Here is a 20,087-nt window from a genome sequence, read left to right as displayed (position 1 = left end):
AGATTGGGCTGGGGTCAGCTCACGCTGGGCAGCGCACTCCCGGGCGGAGGAAGGTAGCCGGTGGTCTTCCATGGCCACACGAGCACGCGCCCGGTGGTTAATGATGCATGCTCAAGACAAGTATGCTTCTGTAGACCATCAGAATAGTAAACGCCGGGTACGTTGCAGGTATAAAATATGGAGGATAATCCGTCACGCAGGCTCATCTCGACTCCAAATCAGAATGTGATCCATCCCAGCCATGAACATCATAACTTTAGTCTTAGCCACGAGGTGAAACTCCAAAGCCCTAAATCATGTAAATGAGCCCCGCTCATTCGTATACGTCGACCACGGCTACACTTTGAGCGCCTCAGTCTTGCAGCAGGTCTCGAGACGGGGTCGGGGTTTGAGTCGTGTGGAAGGGGGCGGGGGAAGGGGGCTCAATTGTCGAAGTTATATTGGGGCTGTTGTTGGAGCCCGCCTGGGTATTGGTGTCCAGGTTTGAGTCAGGCTCTAGGTGTCGGGGTCGGATCGAGGTCGCGGTCGGGTCGGATCGAGGTCGCGGTCGGGTCGGATCGAGGTCGCGGTCAGGTCGTATCGAGGTCGCGGTCGGGTCGGATAGGGGTCGAGGTCGGTGTCGGATCGAGGTCGCAGTCGGGGTCGAGGTCGGTGTCTGATCGGGGTCGAGGTTGCGTCGGATCAGGGTCAAGATCGGTGTCTGATCGGGCCGAGGTCGGGGTCAGATCGGGGTCGAGGTTGCGTCGGATCAGGGTCGAGGTCGGTGTCGGATCGGGGTCGAGGTCGAGTCGAGGTCGAGCCGTGGTCGGGTCGGGTCGAGGTCGAGCCGTGGGCGGGTCGGGTCGGGTCGGCGTAGAACTCGGTCGGTATAGAGCTCGGGGACGGGGTACAGCTCGGGCCGGGGTCGGGGCCGGGTTCGAGGTCAAGCTCCGGATCAGGGTGTCTCGGTCGGGTCTGGGCATCAGTAAGATCGCCGCAGGCTCGGGTCGGGGTCGAGGTCGGCTCTCTGGGCGCCAGCCCGCCCAGGGTGTCAGGTCAGCGCAGGATCGGGTCGGGGTCGAGGTCGGCTCTCTGGGCGCCAGCCCGCCCAGGGTGTCAGGTCGGCGCAGGGTCGGGTCGGGGTCGAGGTCGGCTCTCTGGGCGCCAGCCCGCCCAGGGTGTCAGGTCGGCGCAGGGTCGGGTCGAGCGTCACCTTCCGCTGCAGGTCGGCGCCCAGCGTCTGTGATCGCTGCGTCTGCTCGGCCAGCGTAGCGTTCAGCTGGCCCAGCCGCTGGTCCAGCTCAGAGCGCTGGTCACGCGCCGCCTGCAGCTCCGATGTCAGCTGCTGGCCGCGCCGCTCCTGCGCGTCCCGCGCCGCCGTCGCCGCCGCCTCCAGCCGCGAGCACTCGTCCGTCTGTCGCCGAGGGTGACCGGGCGGTGAGGCCGGGCGACGGCCACTCGCAAAACGGCACACACCGCGATAGGCAGCGCTGGTGCGGGAGTTAACGGGACGCCCAACAGGACGACGAACACCGACGGACACACGACTAAATAATGCCCCACGCGCATGGAAGCGCGCAAAATACATTTTACGTTGTGCGTCCATTAGACAGTGCCCAGTGCCAGGTGCCAGGTACTCTGAGTTCCAGCAGTGCCCCAGGCAGTCGGTACACTTCGTGACCCCAGCGGTGCCTCCGTGTTGGTAAGCCCCCTGAGCCCCGCGGTATCCCCAGGGTCAGTGCCCACCGCCCCCTCCCCCCTCTCCCCGAAGCAGTGCCTCAACACCAATGGCGCCCGTGGCTGGCAGCGGCGAGGCAGCGTCGGCCGCACCTTCTCGCGAAGCCGCCGCTCCGCCTCCTTCAGTCCGGTGTCGGCCGTCACCAGCCGGTCCTGGGCGGCCGTCAGTTCAGCCTGCAGCCTGTCAGCCGCCTGGCGCCGCTCCTGCAGGTCGCCCTGCGCCTTGGTCAGCTGCTGGTGCACCGCCTCCAGCCGGGCCGCCAGCTCGTCCGCCTGCTGGCCCAGCTGCTGGCGCTGCTGGCTCACCGCCTGCTGCAGGCTGGCCTGGGGCGGACGGCCCGGCGGACGGTCAGCGGCGGCCGTGACACACACGCCGGCGGGGAGAACACACATACACCGTGACGGCGACAGGGGAACAAACTGTGGGCTGACGCCGGGTGGCGCGAATGTCGATCGGTGAGAGAGGAGCAAGCTGAAAGAGAGGGGGTCGTTCACTGTCTTCTGCTCGTCACTGCCACGACAAACTTATCGTTCTGTACCCGTCCGAGAGCCTCATTGAGTGAGCGGCTGCAGTGTGCGATGCGACCCATCACGCCAGCATCGAGAGGGTCTGGCGTCCGACCGCACGCACAGGCCCGTCCTGCCGGGGGTCCGGCGCCCCCCCCACCCCCGAGGCGGCCAGCATCGAGAGGTCTGGCGGTCAGCCTGCGCACCAGGCCCGTCCGCCGAGGGTCGTCCCCCCCCCCCCCTCCAAGGCGGCCAGCATCGAGGGGTCTGGCGTCAGACCGCACACACACGCCCGTCCGCCGGGGACCGGCCGCCGTGCCCGGGTCGGCCGGGCGGCTCTCTCACGTTCTGCTGCTCCAGCTGGCGGAGGGCGGTGGCCGCCGCGCCATCGCCGGCCTCGATCTGGGAGCGCAGCTCCGTCCGCTCCCCCTCGAGCCGCGCCACCTCGGCTTGCGCGGCCGCCACCTCCGCCTGCGCCGCCGTTAGCTTGCCGTCCCTGCGGCGGCGGCCAAGGCTCAGACCACTCTCCCCGGGAGGCAGCGCAGGGGCAGCGGAACAAATTACGGGAAGGCGCCGGAGCGGCGCGGTGAATGTAGACGGATGAGAAAATGAGCACGATGCAAAGGAGCAATCGTGCACTTTTGTTCATGGAGACGGCTCTGACCGCACCGCCGCCATCTTAGCAATCGCTCCGGCGGGGGAACGGGCAGGACGACGCCGCTAAGTTCTTGTATCCCGGAAAACCCAGGTGGTCATAGTGCACTACACGTATGCCAGCACTCGAAACGGTTACGGTTTCCACTGCGCACGATTCTACCAAACAATATCCGAAAACGATACTTTCGATGTCGAAACAAATTACAACCATAAACAGAAATAAATTAAAAAAATAAAAACACGCATACTCGAAACCAAAATCATTAATATGATATAAACGCAACCCAATCATCATCGATAACTCGAACAAACATGCTACTTCTGATGTTCTTATCATCACCGATCAAACAATGCAAGGTCATGGGCCCCAAAATCGAGATCTTGGAACCCAAGGGCGTGCCTAGCGGAGAGCCCTGTTTTGCGTTGCGTTTTACATCACCCAGAATTCAAAAGCGGAACGTATAGGCCGATGTCCAGGGTAATATTATATTCAGGCCCAGTTGCATTCAGCATTCAATCAGTAAATAATCCGCTATTGCAAATCATCATATTCGGCGCGCGCTCAGGCTCTGGACGGCTACAAACACCCTGCATTTGAGCCACAATGCCCTGCATGCCGCCAAGCTCCCCTGCGGAGATACGTGACTGCCCCCCAACCTGTCACCGAACCCCACGCACAACCTGACACACGGGCATGGCTCCGACCCGTCCGCTACCGGTGCTCGGCCGGCGGCCGCCCCTCGGCGCCGGCTGGACGCCCACCTGTTGTCCAGCTGGCGCGTGGCCTCCTGCAGCCGCTCGTCCTTGTCACGCAGCGCCGTCCGGAGCTCGTCCAGGCTGCCGGCCGTGTCCCGCTGCTGGCCGCGCAGCGTGTCCAGCTGGGAGGCGCAGGTGCTCCGACTCTGACTCCAGCTCCTGCGCCGGGAGTGACGTGGACGAGTTAGGGCATCACAAGGGGTCTGGAGAGTCAGAGCACTCACACAGGGGTCCGACTCCGACTCCAGCTTCTGCGCCGGGGGGTGACGCGGGAGAGTTAGAGCATCACACAGGGGTCCGACTCCGACTCCAGTTCCTGCGGCCGGAAGTGACGCGGGAAAGTCAGAGCATCACACAGGGGTCCGACTCCGACTCCAGCTCCTGCGCCGGGAATGACGCGGGGGAGTCAGAGCATCACACACGGGTCCGACTCCGACTCCAGCTCCTGCGCCGGGAGTGACGCGGGCGAGTCAGAGCATCACACACGGGTCCGACTCCGACTCCAGCTCCTGCGCCGGGAGTGACGCGGGCGAGTCAGAGCATCACACGGGGTCCGACTCCGACTCCAGCTCCTGCGCCGGGAGTGACGTGGAAGAGCCAGAACATCACACAGGGGTCTGACTCCGACACCAGCTCTCGCGTCGGGAGTGACGCGGGGCGAGTCAGAGCATCACACGGGGGTCCGACTCCGACTCTCACTTCTACCTAGATGGGCGCCAGGAGGGAGTTGTGTTGGGTTTTGTGCCCTAAACCGGCGATACGATTAGCTGTACTGGACTAGGAATATAAACCCCGCCATATTCCGTGTCATTTGGTCAGAAAGCGTTTTTCAAGGTTGTGCGAAAACCTTCACTCCAAATAATGCAGGTGATCATCGGTCGGTCGGCCTGCAGACCCACTCGTACTCACATGCTGACACTGACATAGCATTACTGAGAATACACGGACAACTGAGGAACTTCCAACAGAATAGCACCGGCGATGTACAGAAGTCACTTACGAAACTCGACGCTGATATGTTGTAAAAGCATTGCACGACGCATAAGCAAATGCGTGTTCTCGACCAGCCGGCCAACCCCCGACCCCGCAGATCGCCCCACCGACCGACCCTCGACCCAACAGACCAACCCGTCGGCCGACCCTCGACACCCAGCAGACCGACCCGCCAGCCGAACCTCACCTGGAGCCTGCCCTGCGGCCGTCGGCGTCCGAGCGGGCGGCGCCGGCCTCCTCGCGCAGCTGGAGAGTCTCGGCGCGCGCCGCCGCCAGCTCCGACTCCAGCGAGCCAGCCGCGTCTCGCGCCGACCGCAGCTGGAACACGGCACACCGGCGTGACGGCTCAGGCGGAGGGCCGCCGGCCCGCCGCATCCGCAGAGGGCAGAGGACGGGGCGGGTTCGGCTGTGGTTACTGGTGACGAACGGCAGGCAAGCACGGAACACTGGCCAGCTCGTCAGACGCCTGGGACGTGCCCGCCGTCATCCATCGTCTCCACTGCCCGACATAACCAAGGTCACCTATTTACGTCCACAACACGACACCTTCCCCACGCCCGTCTGATGAGGTCTATCAACAGGCTATGACGTCATTTCTCCCTCCACTCGATGGCGTCGTTCTTGGCCCCGCCTTATATGCCCTGCAGACCCACCCGTGACGTCACCCCTCCTCGGTACGGTGACGTCATGACGCGACCGACATGTCGGTGACCCCTCGCCCCAGCCGAGCGTCACCCTGCTGACGGCGCGTCCCGCGGGTGGGCCCGTGACGTCACCTCCGTCTCCAGCTGGTGCCGCTGCCGCTCTGTGTCTGTCAGCTGGGTCTGGCAGCTGCTCAGCTGGTCCGTGGCGGCGTCCAGGGAGCTCATCGTCTGGTCCAGCCGCGACTGCAGCGTCTCACTCTTCAGCTTCAGCTGCGATGTCAGCCTGGCAGCGGGGCGACACACGTTGCGGCGAGATGGCCTAAGGTGCTGTACAGCCAGGTATGCGACGGAGACACAGTGCCTCAGTGTTGTTCGTGTAACATGTGTAAACGCATTCAATATTTCACATGATAAGTCATGCGAAAATCTTAAAGGTGCTTCCACTTAAATTTGAACGATTCGCGACGCAATACATAAAAGACGTACTGTCGTGCCGACTTCGTTGAGTCTAAAAATCATCCCTTAGCTTAAACGGTTGGCATGAATCTTGGGCCCACACTTAAACTGATACTGGTGCACAGCTCTAGCATCGTCGTCGTCGCAAGATGGTCCGCCTGCCGCTCGACATGGCTGAGCGACACCCGAGCCGGTGGCAGACCACTAAGGCCACTCACCGCTCCACCTCCTCCATGCTGGGGATCTGTCTCGTCTGTGCCTGTCGCTCCGTCTGCAGCTGACTGTATTTCTCCTGAAAACAAACCCACATGGTTGAAATGAAATTCCGTATCGAAAGAATCTGATGGGCATCTGCGAGATTCTCCACATCCCTTGAAACCAGCTCTAAGCCGGGCAGGGACCACAGTGCGACCCAACAGCTGTGCGCGCCCGCCTCCCGCGGCTGCTGCAGCCGGCGCGGTGCACTGCGCCCGGCCGTCAGTGAGGCGGCCGGCGGCCGTCTCTGACCTGCAGGTCCCGCTGCTCCTGCTGCAGCCGGTCCCGCTCGGCCTCGCGCTCCCGGGCCGCGCTGTCCATCAACTGCTGCACCTGGACCAGCTCCTGGCGCAGCAGGGCCGCGTCGTCGGTGCTGTTCCTGCAACAGGGCGGCGTCAGGCGGTGCAGCGGCAGGGCTGGCCCTGCGGCGGACGCGCCGCGACGCTGCCGCGCAGCTCACACCGCAGCCAGCGGACGCAAGACAGACCTCAACCCCGCCCCCTCCATTATCAAAAACCGTTACGACACACAAACGCACTTTTTCCTGCGCTGAGAATACCGGTCATGTTCCTGTGTATGGCACAGCGCAAATGAGAGCATAGAGCGTGGCGTAAACAGTGGCTCCAGGACAACGGAGCGTGCCGTAGGGGGCACCTCCGCGTGGCGGGTGCCGAGCGCCTTACTTGAGTTGGAGCTGCGCCTCCAGCATGTCCACCCGGCCCTGGGCGTCATCGGCGGCGGCGCTGAGCGCCGCCTTCTCGGCCGCGTAGCTCCCGGCCTGCCGACGTGCCGGGCGACAGGTCAAAAGGTGCAGCTAAGGTCAGGTCAGGTCAGGTCAGCGACTGTGCTATCAGACCAGGCCACGGCGAGAGCGTCATGTCACTATGAACGTGACGTGACCGACGCCGTGACCAGGACGGAACTTGGACGTTCGAGACCCCGACTTGGATGACTTGGATTTGTCAAGTTTTGGACCTGATTTGCCTTGGTTGTACATGTGCTGTCACGTGTACGACCAAGCCAAGTTCAGAACTGCCATCAGATCACACTAGACCAAAGACTTGAGGATCACTTACGACTAAGGACTGTACGGACTGTGCACTATGATCGGTCCACAGGGACAAATCAGGGACTGTAGGACCATGTCACGACAAAGACGGTGAGGATTGCAACGAGTTCGCAGCAGGTGGGACAGCCATGATACAATATAATGCACATACAGCAGAATTGGTGTCTGGCGGCAATGGAACAACACAAAGAAATGTGTGCAAAACACATTCATTGTGCCGTGCATGCATTGATGAGGCAAAACTAGACCAAGCATCGACATAAAGCTGAGAGCTCCAGCATGTCAGGAAACGTCACCCAAACCACTTGGGGCTAAATCCAAACGATCCACTCAACGAGCTTTACGTAACCATCACCCATCTCAAACGATTATGCTTTGCAAGCTGACAACGTTGGAGAGCGATAATAGATCGCGGAACACACTGAAAATATGCACATTTTGCGAACCTCGGCCAGGAGATATGATTTTCCAGAGCCTTCACAACACCTCGTGGTAATGACTGGGGGCACAGCGCGTGAAATCTATACAATTAAGCAAAGCAATGCCGTCCATTCCCGGGCCTCCTGCTCTCCTTCCATTCCCTTCACCTTCTCCTGCAGCGTCTTGTAGTCCTGCTTCAGAGCTGTACTGCTCTCCAGCGCCTCCGTCAGCTGCTTCCGCAGCAACATCACCTCGGAGGTGACCAGCGCCTGCCGACAGGCGGGCTCCAGGCTCGGCGCGGCCCAGCGGCGGCACTCATCGCCGGGGATACCGTGCCAACAGTGCTGACGCGGCACCGGCCGTGGCGAACAAAACGCTCTACCTCCGGGGGAGAGGGGGGTGATGGTGGATGGGAGATAAGACTATATCAGGGTAATGAAAAGGAAGGGACCATGGGGAGGCAGTGAAGATCATATACGGGTCATCGAGTGTCATGAATTATCAAATCTTTATAACTTCGACAGTTGGAAAACACTCCACTTAAGCCGTTACTCCGTGCTCCCCCGGCAGCCCGTCAGCAGCTGTACTGGGGCTGGGTACGACCCCACACGGCCCGCGAGGCTGACTCGGACGGCCGCCCGCTCACCTTGCTCTCCTGCAGCGCCTTGATCTGCTCCTGGTACAACATCGTCTCCTCGGACTGGGTCGCCTCCACCAGCTGCTGCAGCCGGGCCACCTCCCGCTTCAGCTCCTCACTGTACCAGCGCTCCTCCTGGGGGCAGCGGCGGCACGGTCCCAAAGCTCTCACCCGCTGCTGCAGCCGAACCGCCTCCCGAAGGCCACCTCAGAAGTCCATTACGAGCGCTAAATTCAGAGAATCTCAGACTGCCAACTAGCGAGATCCACAGGCCCATCGCAACGCTCGGCGGATGTTAGGGGCCGCCGCCGGCAGTCTATCGCCGGGCGCCGCGGCGCCGGACTCACCCTCAGCGTGGTGTTGACATCGGTCAGCTCGTGCTGCAGCACCTCGACGTCGTCCGACTGCGGCAGCGGCGGGTGGTTCCTGGCGAAGTGCTGCTCCAGCTCCGCCGACGAGGTCAGCCGAGCCTTGCAGACCGGGCACAGGTAGGTGGCGGCTGCGGCGGTCACACGTGGCGTGGTCAGTGGCGCTCGTTCGGCCGCAGCCAGCGCCAGCCAGGCGCGACGGCGAGCGGAGAGGGCCCTTTACGACACGGCTGCAACTATAAACTGACACGCGGTGATCCACTGACGAAACAGCTTTGAAACCACCCAGCATAAAGCTATCCGAGTCATGAGCAAGACGAATCTATTAGCATCAGTATGTGAATTTCAGAAAGCCACTGCCGACATTGTCATTTCAACGTCATAACTTAAGGTTTGACCGTTTCCAACAACCCTTCAGACCGCTCCCTCAGATTGTACCGAGCCTTCCAAATGGTCGACTAAAGACACATGGTCGGGCGCCACCACCCAACGACCAATCCAAACCGTATTTGTGCGGCGGCCAGCCGTGACCCCCGGCCAGCCGGTCAGCCGGACGTACAGGGGTCGATGTGCGCCGTCTGGTCATGTTGCTGCAGCTGTTCCGGAGTGGCGAAGCCCTTCATGCAGGTGGGGCAGAGGAAGCCTTCGGCACCGCCGACAGCGGCCGAGGCATCTTCTGCTGAGGAGACCGACGCCGTCCGGCCACCCTCCACCTGGCAACAGCGGGCCACATCTGACGCCTTCCACATGGCAACAGCGGGCCACGTCTGACGCCTTCCACCTGGCAACAGCAGGCCACATCTGACGCCCTCCATATGGCAACAGCGGGCCACAACTGACACCCTTCAGCCCTCCATCCTCCCGAAGTGTGAGCCTTGTCACTTGCAGTCAAAATGATACCGATTCTACACGCGATGCGTATGTCGTAGAGCATGAACAGCTATCTACACGAAGAGATGGATGGGGCAAACAGTCCGAGTCGTTCAACAATAAAAACGACTTTTGCCAAAAAGCATGTGTCGACAGAACGCCTGGAATGAATTAAAGTGAATGTTCTGTGCCCATCCGTGACGCTCAAAAGCCAGGGAAGCATTCAGTGTCCCGTGGGAAAGCAGCACAAGGGCGCACGTTTCAGATGAATTTGGTGGCTATGGACTTGTTGAAATTATCCCGTTTGAGTTTGCAACATAACGTCCACAGAGCGCGAGTCGTGCAGTTAGTATAAAACCGCACGACAAACCAGCTATTTGAAATGATGAAATGATAAATGGTGAATGACGATAAAATTAACGACGATGAATAAAAAAACGGGGGCAGCACACCAAAGCAGACAGCGATTTGCCTATACAGTAGGTTATCACGTTACGCAAGCAGTCATAGCGTTACACCGGCTCCCTGTGTGCTAGTTGCCATCGTCTTTCGTGTTTGAGGGGTAAAGAAATCAAACAAAGACAATGCAATCTAACTTGTATTGAATGTGTCGAACATTAACTTCGTATACAAACAGCACCAATTCGTACATACAATTACTACAGCGGGTAAAGGTAAATACGTCGCATCCATTAGGTGAGCTGCATCTAAGAAACATTGTAGACAGCAGTGCTAAGGAGATGTGCCTATTTCATTAACTCTGTGGTCGGCATGGACGGACACGTTTTCCAACTGCGCAAGGCATAAAGCACGCAACACAACAATGCTTGAAACGTATTGTCACATGATCGAACGGGCGTCATGGCCGTGTGCACAACACCGTAATCACCGATTAACAGCTGATGCACAAGATCAGCGAGCACTTCACCCAGATCACGATGCTTTCGTTGCTCTCCATGCTCAGGACGAGCGCGCCTCCGTGATCGCGGTTTCCTCCGCCGGCCGGCGCACCGTCGGCGGCCGCTCACCCCCAGAAGTCGTCATCGTCGCCGCCGGAGTCGGCACCGATCGCCGCCGAGATGGACTCGGACGGCGACCGGCCGGGCCCCGACGAGCCGGCCTCCGAGCGCCGCCGACCGGAGTCGGCCGAGCCGGATCGCGCCGCCGCCGGGGGCGAGGCGCCGCCGGACCCGGCCGTCTCCTCCGGCGGCGGCGTCTCGCTCATCGGCAGCGGGAACGCCCCGGCGCCGGCCGCCTCCACCGCAGTACCCCAGCGACGAGCGGAACAGCGCGCCGCTGCGCTCTGCCGAGCCGCTGTCGCTGCCGCCGGACGGCCGCAGCGGCGTCACCACCGGCGGTGAGCGGCGGCTGGTGACATCATCGGGTGAGCGGCGATTGGTGATGTCATCATTGGGTGAGCGGCGACTGACAACGTCATCATCGGGTGAGCGCCGACTGACAACTTCATCATCGGCTGCGCGGCGACTGATAACCTCATCATCGGGAGAGCGGCGGCTGATGACGTCATCATCGGGTGAGCGGCGGCTGGCGACGTCGCCGGCAGAGCGACCGTGTGTGATGTCATAATCGGGAGACCGGGGCTTGCTGATCTCATCCCGTTGCCGTTGTCTGTCGTCATCAGGCGGGCGTCGACTGACGTCACCGTCCGTATGTGTCTGTTCGGCGGCTGGCGCCTGCTCCGCCGACGCCGCGGACCGCTGAGCGGCCGGTCTCCACAGGGCCTCCAGGTCGACGGCCGGAGGAGCCGGAGACGGACCGGCGGACCGCGCCGTATCATCTGCGTCCGCCGGGCTGTCCGGACCGGGCGGCCGCTCCTGCTGCACGCCCGGCCATTGCTGCTCGTTGACGCCGGCCGCCTCACTATTGACGTCCACGCTGTCTTGTGATTCGGCGCCTGCAGGCGGGAGAGGGCCCGCACCACTTCTCCACTGCGAGTCCAAATCTACGCTGGGTTTCCAGTGCGAGTCCAGATCCACGGCCGGGTTTGGCTCCGATGTTTGATCCGTGGGCAGAGGCTGGGAGTTAGTCTTGTCATCGCCGGTAGAAAACCCCAACTGTGGACTCGCGTCAGAGCGAGCCTGCTGCTCCTCAACCTGACCCTGCCCAGTTGCCGCGGGACCGTCACGCGCGCTTGCCTCTGCCCTTGCATGGTCCCGTCGCTCCTGCAGCTTCGCGGAGCTCTTCCACTGCGTGTCCAAGTCCAGCTGGACTCCCAGCTGTCCATCAGCCCTGTCAGAGTCAAATGAGACCGGTCTGTCCGCCGGCCTCTGCCAGCTCGCCACCTGCGCCGGTGACCCGGTCACCTCCGGGTTCGTTCCCCGACGGTCACCCGGCCCTGTCCAGCTAACGGCCGCGTCCGTCTGGTGCTGGGCGGTCGGCGGCAGCCGGGGTGGGGCCGAGGCGGCTTCGCTCTCGCTCTCCGGGTCCGGAGCGAGCAGGCTGAAGAGCCGCGATCCGGCCGGGCGGCCCCGATCCGTCGCCGGACGCGCGCTCTGGGACGAGCCGAGCGCGTTCGACCACCGCTCTGCACTCCCGACCGGCACCGGCGGCCGGCCGGAGCGCGACGGCGCCTCCGACACGTCCCTGACGGGTCGGACGGGCAGCGCAGCGCGGACCGCCGACTGAAGGTCTCGACCCAGCGGCGCGCCCACCCACCAGTCCCGGCCGGCCGGCGCGCCGATCTTCCGGTCCTGGCCAGTCAGCGCGCCGCCGCTCCGGTTCTCGGCCGCCCCGGGACTGAGCGCGGCCGCCAGGCGGCTCCGCCGGAGCACCTCCTCGATCCGAGCGTCGCGCGAGGCGGCGGCGCCAGGGTCGGCCGGCTCGGACCAGGTGCGCGGGTGTCCGGCCGGCCTGCCGCCGGCCGCCACACCTGCCGGCGAGAGCGTGGTGGGCCGCGGCTGCGGCGACGGCGGCGTCACGCGCTCTTCGCCGCCAAACAGCTGGCGCCGCACGCCGCCTAGCGCCCGCTCCAGCTCCTCCTGCTGCCGGCCGGCCTGGTAGGCACGGAACTGGCGTGCCAGCCGGCCGGCCTGCGCCGACAGTGCGCCCAGTCGGCCACGGGTGTCGGCAAGCAGGTTATCCGTGTCGACCAGCGGCACTGGCGCCGCCGCCGGAGCAGGCATTGGCGCCGGCTCCGGCGGCGGCGGCGGCGGCGCTAGAGGGTGCGGACAGGTGGCCAGTGGCCGCTCGGCCGCGCCACCGCTCTCCAGCAGGCGCGCCTGCTGTGACGCCAGCTGTAGCGCGCGCATCTGCACTTCCAGCTCCGCCGAGCGCTCCGCCAGGCTCTCCAGCACGACGCGCTGCCGCTCCAGTGCCACGCGGTAGCGTGTGTTCTCTTCGAGCAGGGCGGGCGCGCGGCCTGCGCAGCACACAGCCGCCGGCTCAGGCGACCCGATGTGACCGGCCGCTGCCGCCGCCGCCGCCCGCGGCCGCTCCGGAGAGGAGACCTGCGAGCCGGAGCGACTGGCCGATAGGCTGGTCTCCAGCTGCGCCACGCGCCGCTCCAGCTCCGCCATGAGCCGCTCCCTGGCGGCGGCGGGCGGCCGCACGCTGGCCCGGCCGGCGTCACCGCCGCTGTGGCTCGCCTCCCGTCCCGACACTGCCACTGGCCGCAGGTCTGTCCCGGCGGCGCGGAGGCGGTCGGGCTGAATCTGGCGGCTAGGCGGACGGTCCGGCGAGGCGAGGTGTGAAGGGATCACAAGGCGACGTGGTGTCGCCACGGAGTGATAGTGGAACGGCTCCTCGCCGTTTTCGGCGTCGAACGTCACGTTCAATTTCGCGCGGTGTGGCAAAGTAGGTTCTGTCTGACTGGCGGTAGTGACGGCAAAATCGGTCTGCGACATCTTGTCGCAAGCTGCCTTCTCTGGAGAAAGACGATGTGTTTGAAACGAATGGTTTGCAAGAGAATCATTCAACAGAAGTTCTTTCTCTTTGATGCTCCGATCCCGGGTATGAAGGGTGTTCTTATACTGCTCCAAACGCTGCCTCTCCAAGTCCAAGCCGGCAATAAGCCCATCTCTTTCCACGTCTAGCCGCCTCTTGGCTGATTCCAACTCCATCTCGTATTTCTCCTGCATCTCCTGACGGAGCATTTCCAGCTTGCTCTTGTATCGCTGGTATTCGCGTTTCTGTATCTTCTTCAGCTCGTCTTTCCTGAATCTGTCGACTTCTTGAGCCACTCGCTCCTGGGCCTTCCGGTCGGCGCGGCGCCGGTACTGCAGCAGGCCCAGCTCCAGGCTGCCGGCCTGGCGGCACTCGCCGTCAGCGGGTGCTGCCGGCTCAGCGGGCGCTGTCGGCTCGGCCGGCGCGGCCGGTCGGCGCCGTCGCAAGAGCACCGTCACCAGCGGCTCGTCTCCCGCCCAGTACTCGTCACACACGGGCCGGCCGGCGGCGCCACCGCAGGCCGCCACCACGCGAGCCACCTCTGCGGCTGAGAGGCGCGCGTCGGGCGGCCCGGCCAGCGCCAGACCCGCCTCCGAGGTGAGCACAGCGCGCGCGAACCACAGTCCCAGGTGACGCAGCAGGTCGGCGGCGAGCAGCGCCAGCGGCGGCGCGTCGGCCGGCGCCGCGCACCCGCCGCCCACTAGGCCCACCAGCCGCTGGCGCAAGAAGGCGCGCAGCTCGCCGACCAGGCCCTGGTCGCGGCACCATCGGCGCAGCTCGTGGCACAGCTCGTCCGGCAGCCGGCCGTCCGCCGGCGCCGCCGCCATCACCGCCGCGCGCGCTCCTGAAAGGCGCACACCGCCCCTCAGTGCCCCGTCCGCGCGCCGCCCAGCCCGGCCCGGCGCTGGCCTGTTAGCATTGCACCAGACTGTTAGCATGGCACGCTGGTGCCCTTGGCACCCAGGCATTGTCCAGCAGGTGTGCTCATGGTTCTGCTGGCATGGTTTAGCACCAGGCAGGAGGCTGTTGTGCTGGCTGGTGATAGTTATCTTGAGCTGATGCAGCATGTAATACTTTCATGGCTCTTCCTTATTCTACAGTAATACTGTACAAGTAATTCCTGAATTAAATGAAAACTTAAATCATTGTAATAAGATCAGTTAATCCTGTTATATGTATTAAATTTTGTTCCACCAAAATGATGAAAAACATTAAGTGACCAAAAGCAACCACAAGGGTTAATCAATTTAAGAATGTATCATTACCTTGTTAGCATAAGCAGCAATTTAGCTAGTGAAATGCTGAAAACATTGTTTTTTCTATAATTTAGAGAGAATACTTTGCCAGACTCTGCACTGAAAGTCAAGTACAAAATATTTTCCTAAACCTTACTAACAGATATCATGCAGTAGCTGGTCTGTCCACTTAACTATTGAGGTGTACTTACATAATTTGAGCATGTAATTAAATTTTGATCTTGCTGATCTGAGATAACCTTTCATGAATTCTTTAAGAAAGAACTAAGCAAATAACAGCACTTGTAGCAAGTCTGCAATCATGTAATGTAGTTTGGTTGCTTGTTAACCATACAAGATCAAATAAGATAAAGGATTTGCCAATGCATGGATTTGCGGTATTGCCACCACTTCTAATGAACCCTGGGGATGCCTGCAAATGACTGGCCTAATGATGCACCTTCATCACTGGCTTGGTTAATATTTGAACAAGGATGAATTACTAAAATTATATGCATTGCCATTGCCAGCCTGACATCATACATGGGCCTGCAAACTTTTACCAAATCATTCTTTAGGAATTCACACATTTCCACAAAATAGAACATTGCATAGGTTAAAACAGCATGTGGTGCTCCAATGGCATCAGTAGCCACAAGGTCTACCAATGCATTCAAGAGGTTTACCACAATGTCCAGAAAACAATGCCACGAGGTCTACTAATGCATATAGGCTGAGCTTGCACAACTTGGCATTGTCAGCAGAATGCAGCTTGTATGTCTTGGACTACTGACACATGGCATAGTTTAAACTTATGTACCATGAATTATATATAACATCCAGAATAATTACACAAACAGAATCTGATAATTCAGCATATAAGTATATTAAGCCTGCATGGCTTATTGAGAATATTGTTGGTAATGCCAACATCAAGCCTTTTTTACTGTACAGACTATCCAACATGCAAGGATTTCCATAGTGACATTGCATGATCTTGTATTTCCTTGAAGCAGGTAAGTGGACAGGGCAAAGCAACAAGAGTTGCAGGGACTAAAATACATTTCTAAATATTTGAAAAAGCCTGGCCATTGCCACTCTTTCCTGTCAACTTCTCCACTGTCAATGGGGCCATATCCACAAATTAAGGTAGACACCAACAAAACCCATTAAAAAGATCGTGCTGTTTCATGCATTAGGAATTGACTTCTCCAAGCACCTTGTAAATGTTCTCTGAAGCATGCAGACCAACATGACTAAATGCTGGTGGATTAAGTGGGTGGTACATACCCGATCTGTGATGTTCTTCACAATATTCTTTATATTAAACATTCTAAATTAATCTGCTTTCTCTGCTGAATATATCCACTGTACTGTCAACTCTTGCTGGGAGCCACAGGCAGTACCAGGCGTAGTGGATGCTGGGCAGGTCACCAGTCATGCAGCTGCACAAACTCAGCACCTCATCCTGTTCACTGCAACACAAAATTGTGAGTAGATAAATCATCCCACTCAGGCCGGAGACCAGAGCCGGCCAATCGCCTACAGCCTAACGATGCCCAAACTGAGCGATGCTGCACGTTGGGTAGCCTCGCTTGCACCACTGACCGGAGATAAATTTCATTTCGTTTTGATGCTACGTAGATGGGTGGGCATTGTGCCTGTATTCGAAGAGGCTGGGAACTTTTCCAAATTTTATAGAATGTTCTTCGTCTCAATTTATTTACGGTCCATTTACCTGCCAGCGATCCGCTCCACCCATCACACTATACACATTCGTATCCATTCACACTAAACAAGTGTGTGAGCGTTTGCCAAAGACGCTATTTACGTTTATATCAAGGCTGACAAATGGCGAAAACGCTTCCATATCTAAATGTGTCACTTGAGTATTTTTTTTAATGTTCTATGGCCTGCGCAGTTTCCACATAAGTACTAACAGGAAATGTGACAAATTTCGACATTTGGGAGAACCCTCGTTGGCTTATGTCCATAGATTGAGCACATCGAGTCCATGAAACAGGTTTGTTTTCAAGGTCAAACAAAATTGATTTCAAATTGTAAACATCTAGTTATCAATTGCTACGCGCTAGTTTAAAAACAACAAAAGCGCAGAAAGAAGGGTAAACACGGGATTCCATCCTACACGTTTTATCCTGTAATCTAAATATTAGAGTGGTAAAGCATAGACTGGCTATCGTCTATATTCACGAACAATTTTTGGGACCAGCATTTGGCCTGACTTACCGGAAAGCTACTAGATTCCGTTTCTCGGCAATCATGGCGCTAACACATACAACCAGAATATCGTCAGGATATGACGGTTGATTACCTACCGAAGCCGACCGGAGGGAGGAGAATTGCGGGAGGGGGAGAAGAGGGCGGTTCACACGGTCCCATTCATATTGAATTGGCTTACAACGTATTATCTACTTTATGGTTACAGAAGCGCGGAAACTTTGATGCTTCAGCGGTAGGTTTCTGGTGAAGTGTGCTGCTGCCTTGAAACTGATGTGGGAAATGTCCTCGTTGCACCCGTAATTACGGGTTCGTCAAACTCATGCATGGTTGCTCAAGTGGAACATTACTCAGGGCAGGCAGTGAACAGAACTGCGAGGAGCACTATGCAGCGGTTTGAGAATTTCAGAGTCTTTAAGGTGATTAGGCTGCAGTGAGGCCTTGGAGCATTTTTAATGTGATGTCCTATTCCCTGTCAGTGATGGGGATTTTGGAGTGTTATGGGGTTCCTTGCCATTTAATAAAATGGTTCAGCCATTTTCTATGAGCTGTTGAGTGGAACCATTAGTTTACTGTGCTCTGAATATGACTTATACCCGTGTTACATCTGTGTGATCCAACTATCAATTGTTTTGTAGTCAATTTCAACAGCACAGGGCATCCCTTAGATGTAGAGTGACATGAAGAGGTGTACAGCATTGCCTCCAAGCTGGCTGGCAGGGATATGCCTAGTTATAAATTTTTGGTTTTCTGGTTCCAAATTTCACTTCTGGATGGTGAGGTTCTGGATCCTGCTGGTAACTGCTTCTTTTATAAATGCAAGGTTCTGGTTTTTGATGCCTTAAGTTCTAATGTAAATGGATGCTAGGCCCTGGTTCCTGGTTTCCACTGCTTCCTGTTTAAAGATGGGCCTGATTCCTGGCTAGCACTGACTTGCCATGAATGCTAGACTAGCAGATCCTTTTTTCACTTTTTTCACTCACCATACTCTAAATTGCGGTTTCTAGCTCAAATGGGCTTAGATTTAAATACCAGTACATGTTAAAATTTGTCAGTTATCTTTTGATGGATATTTTTACTTGAAAAAGAAGATATCCTTGTCCATTCTGTAGGTAGATACTTATGAAACCTGTATAAGTGTGTGTGTGCATCATGCATACACTTTTTTGTAGCCAAGATATTGCAGGTAAGATCACAGTTCTTGTTGGTGTCCTTAACTCCATACTGGATCTTGAGTCTTGCTTGAGCATGGGCATAAATGTAGGCTGAATGCTGGTCCTTGACAAATCTCTAGAAGCATTCCAAGCTGGATACAGATTGATATTCTAGTCGAATGCAGTAGAGAAATATTTTTTTAGCTATCATTTGCCAAATTAATTGGCATATATCTATTCAGAAGGTTTATAAGCTAAGTGGCATGCATCTCTAGAAGAAAAATTGGAGCACCACTAGTCTGCCCGTGCTGTGCCTTAGATGCATAGGCCCCTTGTAATAGGTTATAATAATAAAGTATAAGATATGTGCATTGAAAGTTACAGGGATGTATAGATTTGCTTCATATTATCATATCCCAGCCCTGGATTTGCTGTCTATTGTCCCTCCCATCATTCAGATGAGCCAGTCACCATTGAGCCAGATAGAGGTTAACCCAGCATTCAGATCCCTCAGGCTCCGGCAATCAGGCTGGGCAGGTCAGATGTCAAGGCTGGGGTCAAGGGCAGCAGATTAGCAGTGGCTGATGTGTGGGTTCAGTGGCTGATTGGGAGCTGGAGGTTTGGGCATATAATTTGTTTACATCCTGCATATTCTACAGGATAAATTTTGCTATGCAGGACTTAGTGCTGGTATGTGCAAGCAGTGTTCCCTTTCACATTCAACCACATCATTCCAGGCATGGGTATGAACCTTCTGTGGCTGCTAACAAAGAAGAAGTAGAGAATCACCTTTTGGGGTATTTCTGATTAGCTGCAGTCTAGGCTGTGACATTTGGCCCTTAGCTCTCTAGAATACCAGACCTCAGCCAGGCAACTTGATATGTACCTATTTAGTGGTATGTGATGTTCATTCACCACCTTGTTTGCTGTAAAAATCTGCTTGAGAGCAAATTGGCTAGAATGGCTCAAATCTACCTTACAGTTCACTGTGATGACCAACAGAAGCATGGTTAAATAAGTGTTGTAATGTGCAGTAGTGTAACCCTCCTTATGTGGGCAGATACTCCACACACAACAGCAGAGTAGAGCATTTCACTGTTAATTGCTAGCACTTGCACCAAAGCACTGCAAACTTCAAGCAAACCACCACATGCAATAGGAACTTTGCTGGTTTTACAGTTTCTTGGGCTGGACATTGTGTGCTGCAGATGTATAGTGTACATACCAAGCTGCCTACAAATGCCAGTGGTACGCAAGTTATGAGATTTAAGTTGCATTATAGCATGCAACTACTGTTAGTAACTGGTTTGATGATATATGGGCAATGATGTATCAATCTCTGCCAAAGGATGCTTAATGGTTAAAAGATTCTCACATATTACAATGACATTTTCCCCCAAGATCAGCAAAAAACTGTTTCTAGATGGATGTGGTCTGAATAAACATTGTACTTTTCTGGTCCATTCTTTACCAGTACTATGGTTCTCACATTTTATCAGGTTTTTCTGTAGGTCTTCAAATAACTGCTACTGCCTGATTATGTTTTTTATAATTGTTTTCCTTAGTTCACATGGCCACTCCTTTCCTTGTTCAATTAATTGGGGCTTACATTAGACTTGTAATTTGCTTCCTAGATGATTCTATCAAGCATCCGCACCAACCGAACAACTTCTGCAAAGGTTGGAAGCTGTCCTGCCTGTCCCTTCTCAAACCGCGCATATAAATGTGACAGAGCTTGGAGGTGTTTGCTTATCCGAAACTCTTGACTCATTGCATTGGCAGAAAAACCGTCCTCCCTTCCCACTGCCCATGCTTTAAATCTCAAGCATAACAAACAGCATTGTTGTTTGGCTCAGGGTCGCACAGAAAGGGTGCCTTGAGCTCTTTCAGCTGACACAATCTCTGGTTGCCCAGTTCTAGTTCTAGTTTAAACGAGCAAGCTCATCACATCCATAGGAATCATCGCCACCATCGCTCTGATCTACTCACTCAGTGCGCTGTTGGCCGCCTTGCGACAGATGCTGGGGCTGTGCGGCTGTTTCCGAGCCCGGGCCGAGGAGGTGCACGAGCTCGACTACCGGCACACTTCACTGCGCGACGTGCCCGGGAGGTGTTCACTTTCGAGCGCACTCTCGAGGAGCTGTACCTCGACTCCAACCAGGTACGCACCCATGGTGCCCGCCCGTCAGCCCGTCAGTGCGTGCGCAAT

The 20,087-nt window shown here is 57.2% G+C and overlaps 1 protein-coding gene and 1 long non-coding RNA gene across 2 annotated transcripts; both read right to left on the bottom strand.

Annotated features, from left to right (window-relative positions):
• Positions 1-2,009: 2,009 nt before the first annotated feature.
• On the bottom strand, positions 2,010-3,689 carry LOC119102124 (uncharacterized). Its single transcript, XR_005094651.1, has 3 exons — positions 3,643-3,689; positions 2,569-2,719; positions 2,010-2,040 (listed from the first exon to the last, which is right to left on the bottom strand). It is a non-coding gene; the product is annotated as an uncharacterized LOC119102124 (long non-coding RNA).
• Positions 3,690-4,106: 417 nt separating this feature from the next.
• On the bottom strand, positions 4,107-16,262 carry LOC119102128 (early endosome antigen 1). The gene is made up of 12 exons (XM_037225483.1): positions 16,225-16,262; positions 15,777-15,961; positions 9,038-9,191; positions 8,458-8,609; positions 8,120-8,245; positions 7,641-7,742; positions 6,668-6,762; positions 6,237-6,363; positions 5,948-6,021; positions 5,406-5,556; positions 4,930-4,947; positions 4,107-4,145 (listed from the first exon to the last, which is right to left on the bottom strand). Exons 2-12 carry the CDS (start codon positions 15,816-15,818, stop codon positions 4,107-4,109), a joined length of 1,080 nt encoding a protein of 359 aa, XP_037081378.1. The 5' UTR covers positions 15,819-15,961; positions 16,225-16,262.
• Positions 16,263-20,087: the final 3,825 nt, after the last annotated feature.

The sequence above is a fragment of the Pollicipes pollicipes genome, unplaced genomic scaffold (genome assembly GCF_011947565.3).
Source record: "Pollicipes pollicipes isolate AB1234 unplaced genomic scaffold, Ppol_2.1 Scaffold_5658;HRSCAF=6696_pilon_pilon_pilon, whole genome shotgun sequence".
NCBI lineage: Eukaryota > Metazoa > Arthropoda > Thecostraca > Pollicipedomorpha > Pollicipedidae > Pollicipes > Pollicipes pollicipes.
Note: the sequence above shows the minus strand (reverse complement) of the source record. Positions and strands in the feature narration are given on the sequence as shown.

Coding starts and splice junctions, on each gene's coding strand:
- LOC119102128 (XM_037225483.1), bottom strand. CDS start 15,818: ATGTTTAATATAAAGAATATTGTGAAGAACATCACAGATCGG. Junction 8,610..9,037: donor GACGGCGCACATCGACCCCT/GTACGTCCGGCT, acceptor TGACCGCCGCAG/CCGCCACCTACCTGTGCCCG. Junction 8,246..8,457: donor ATGTCAACACCACGCTGAGG/GTGAGTCCGGCG, acceptor CGCTGCCCCCAG/GAGGAGCGCTGGTACAGTGA.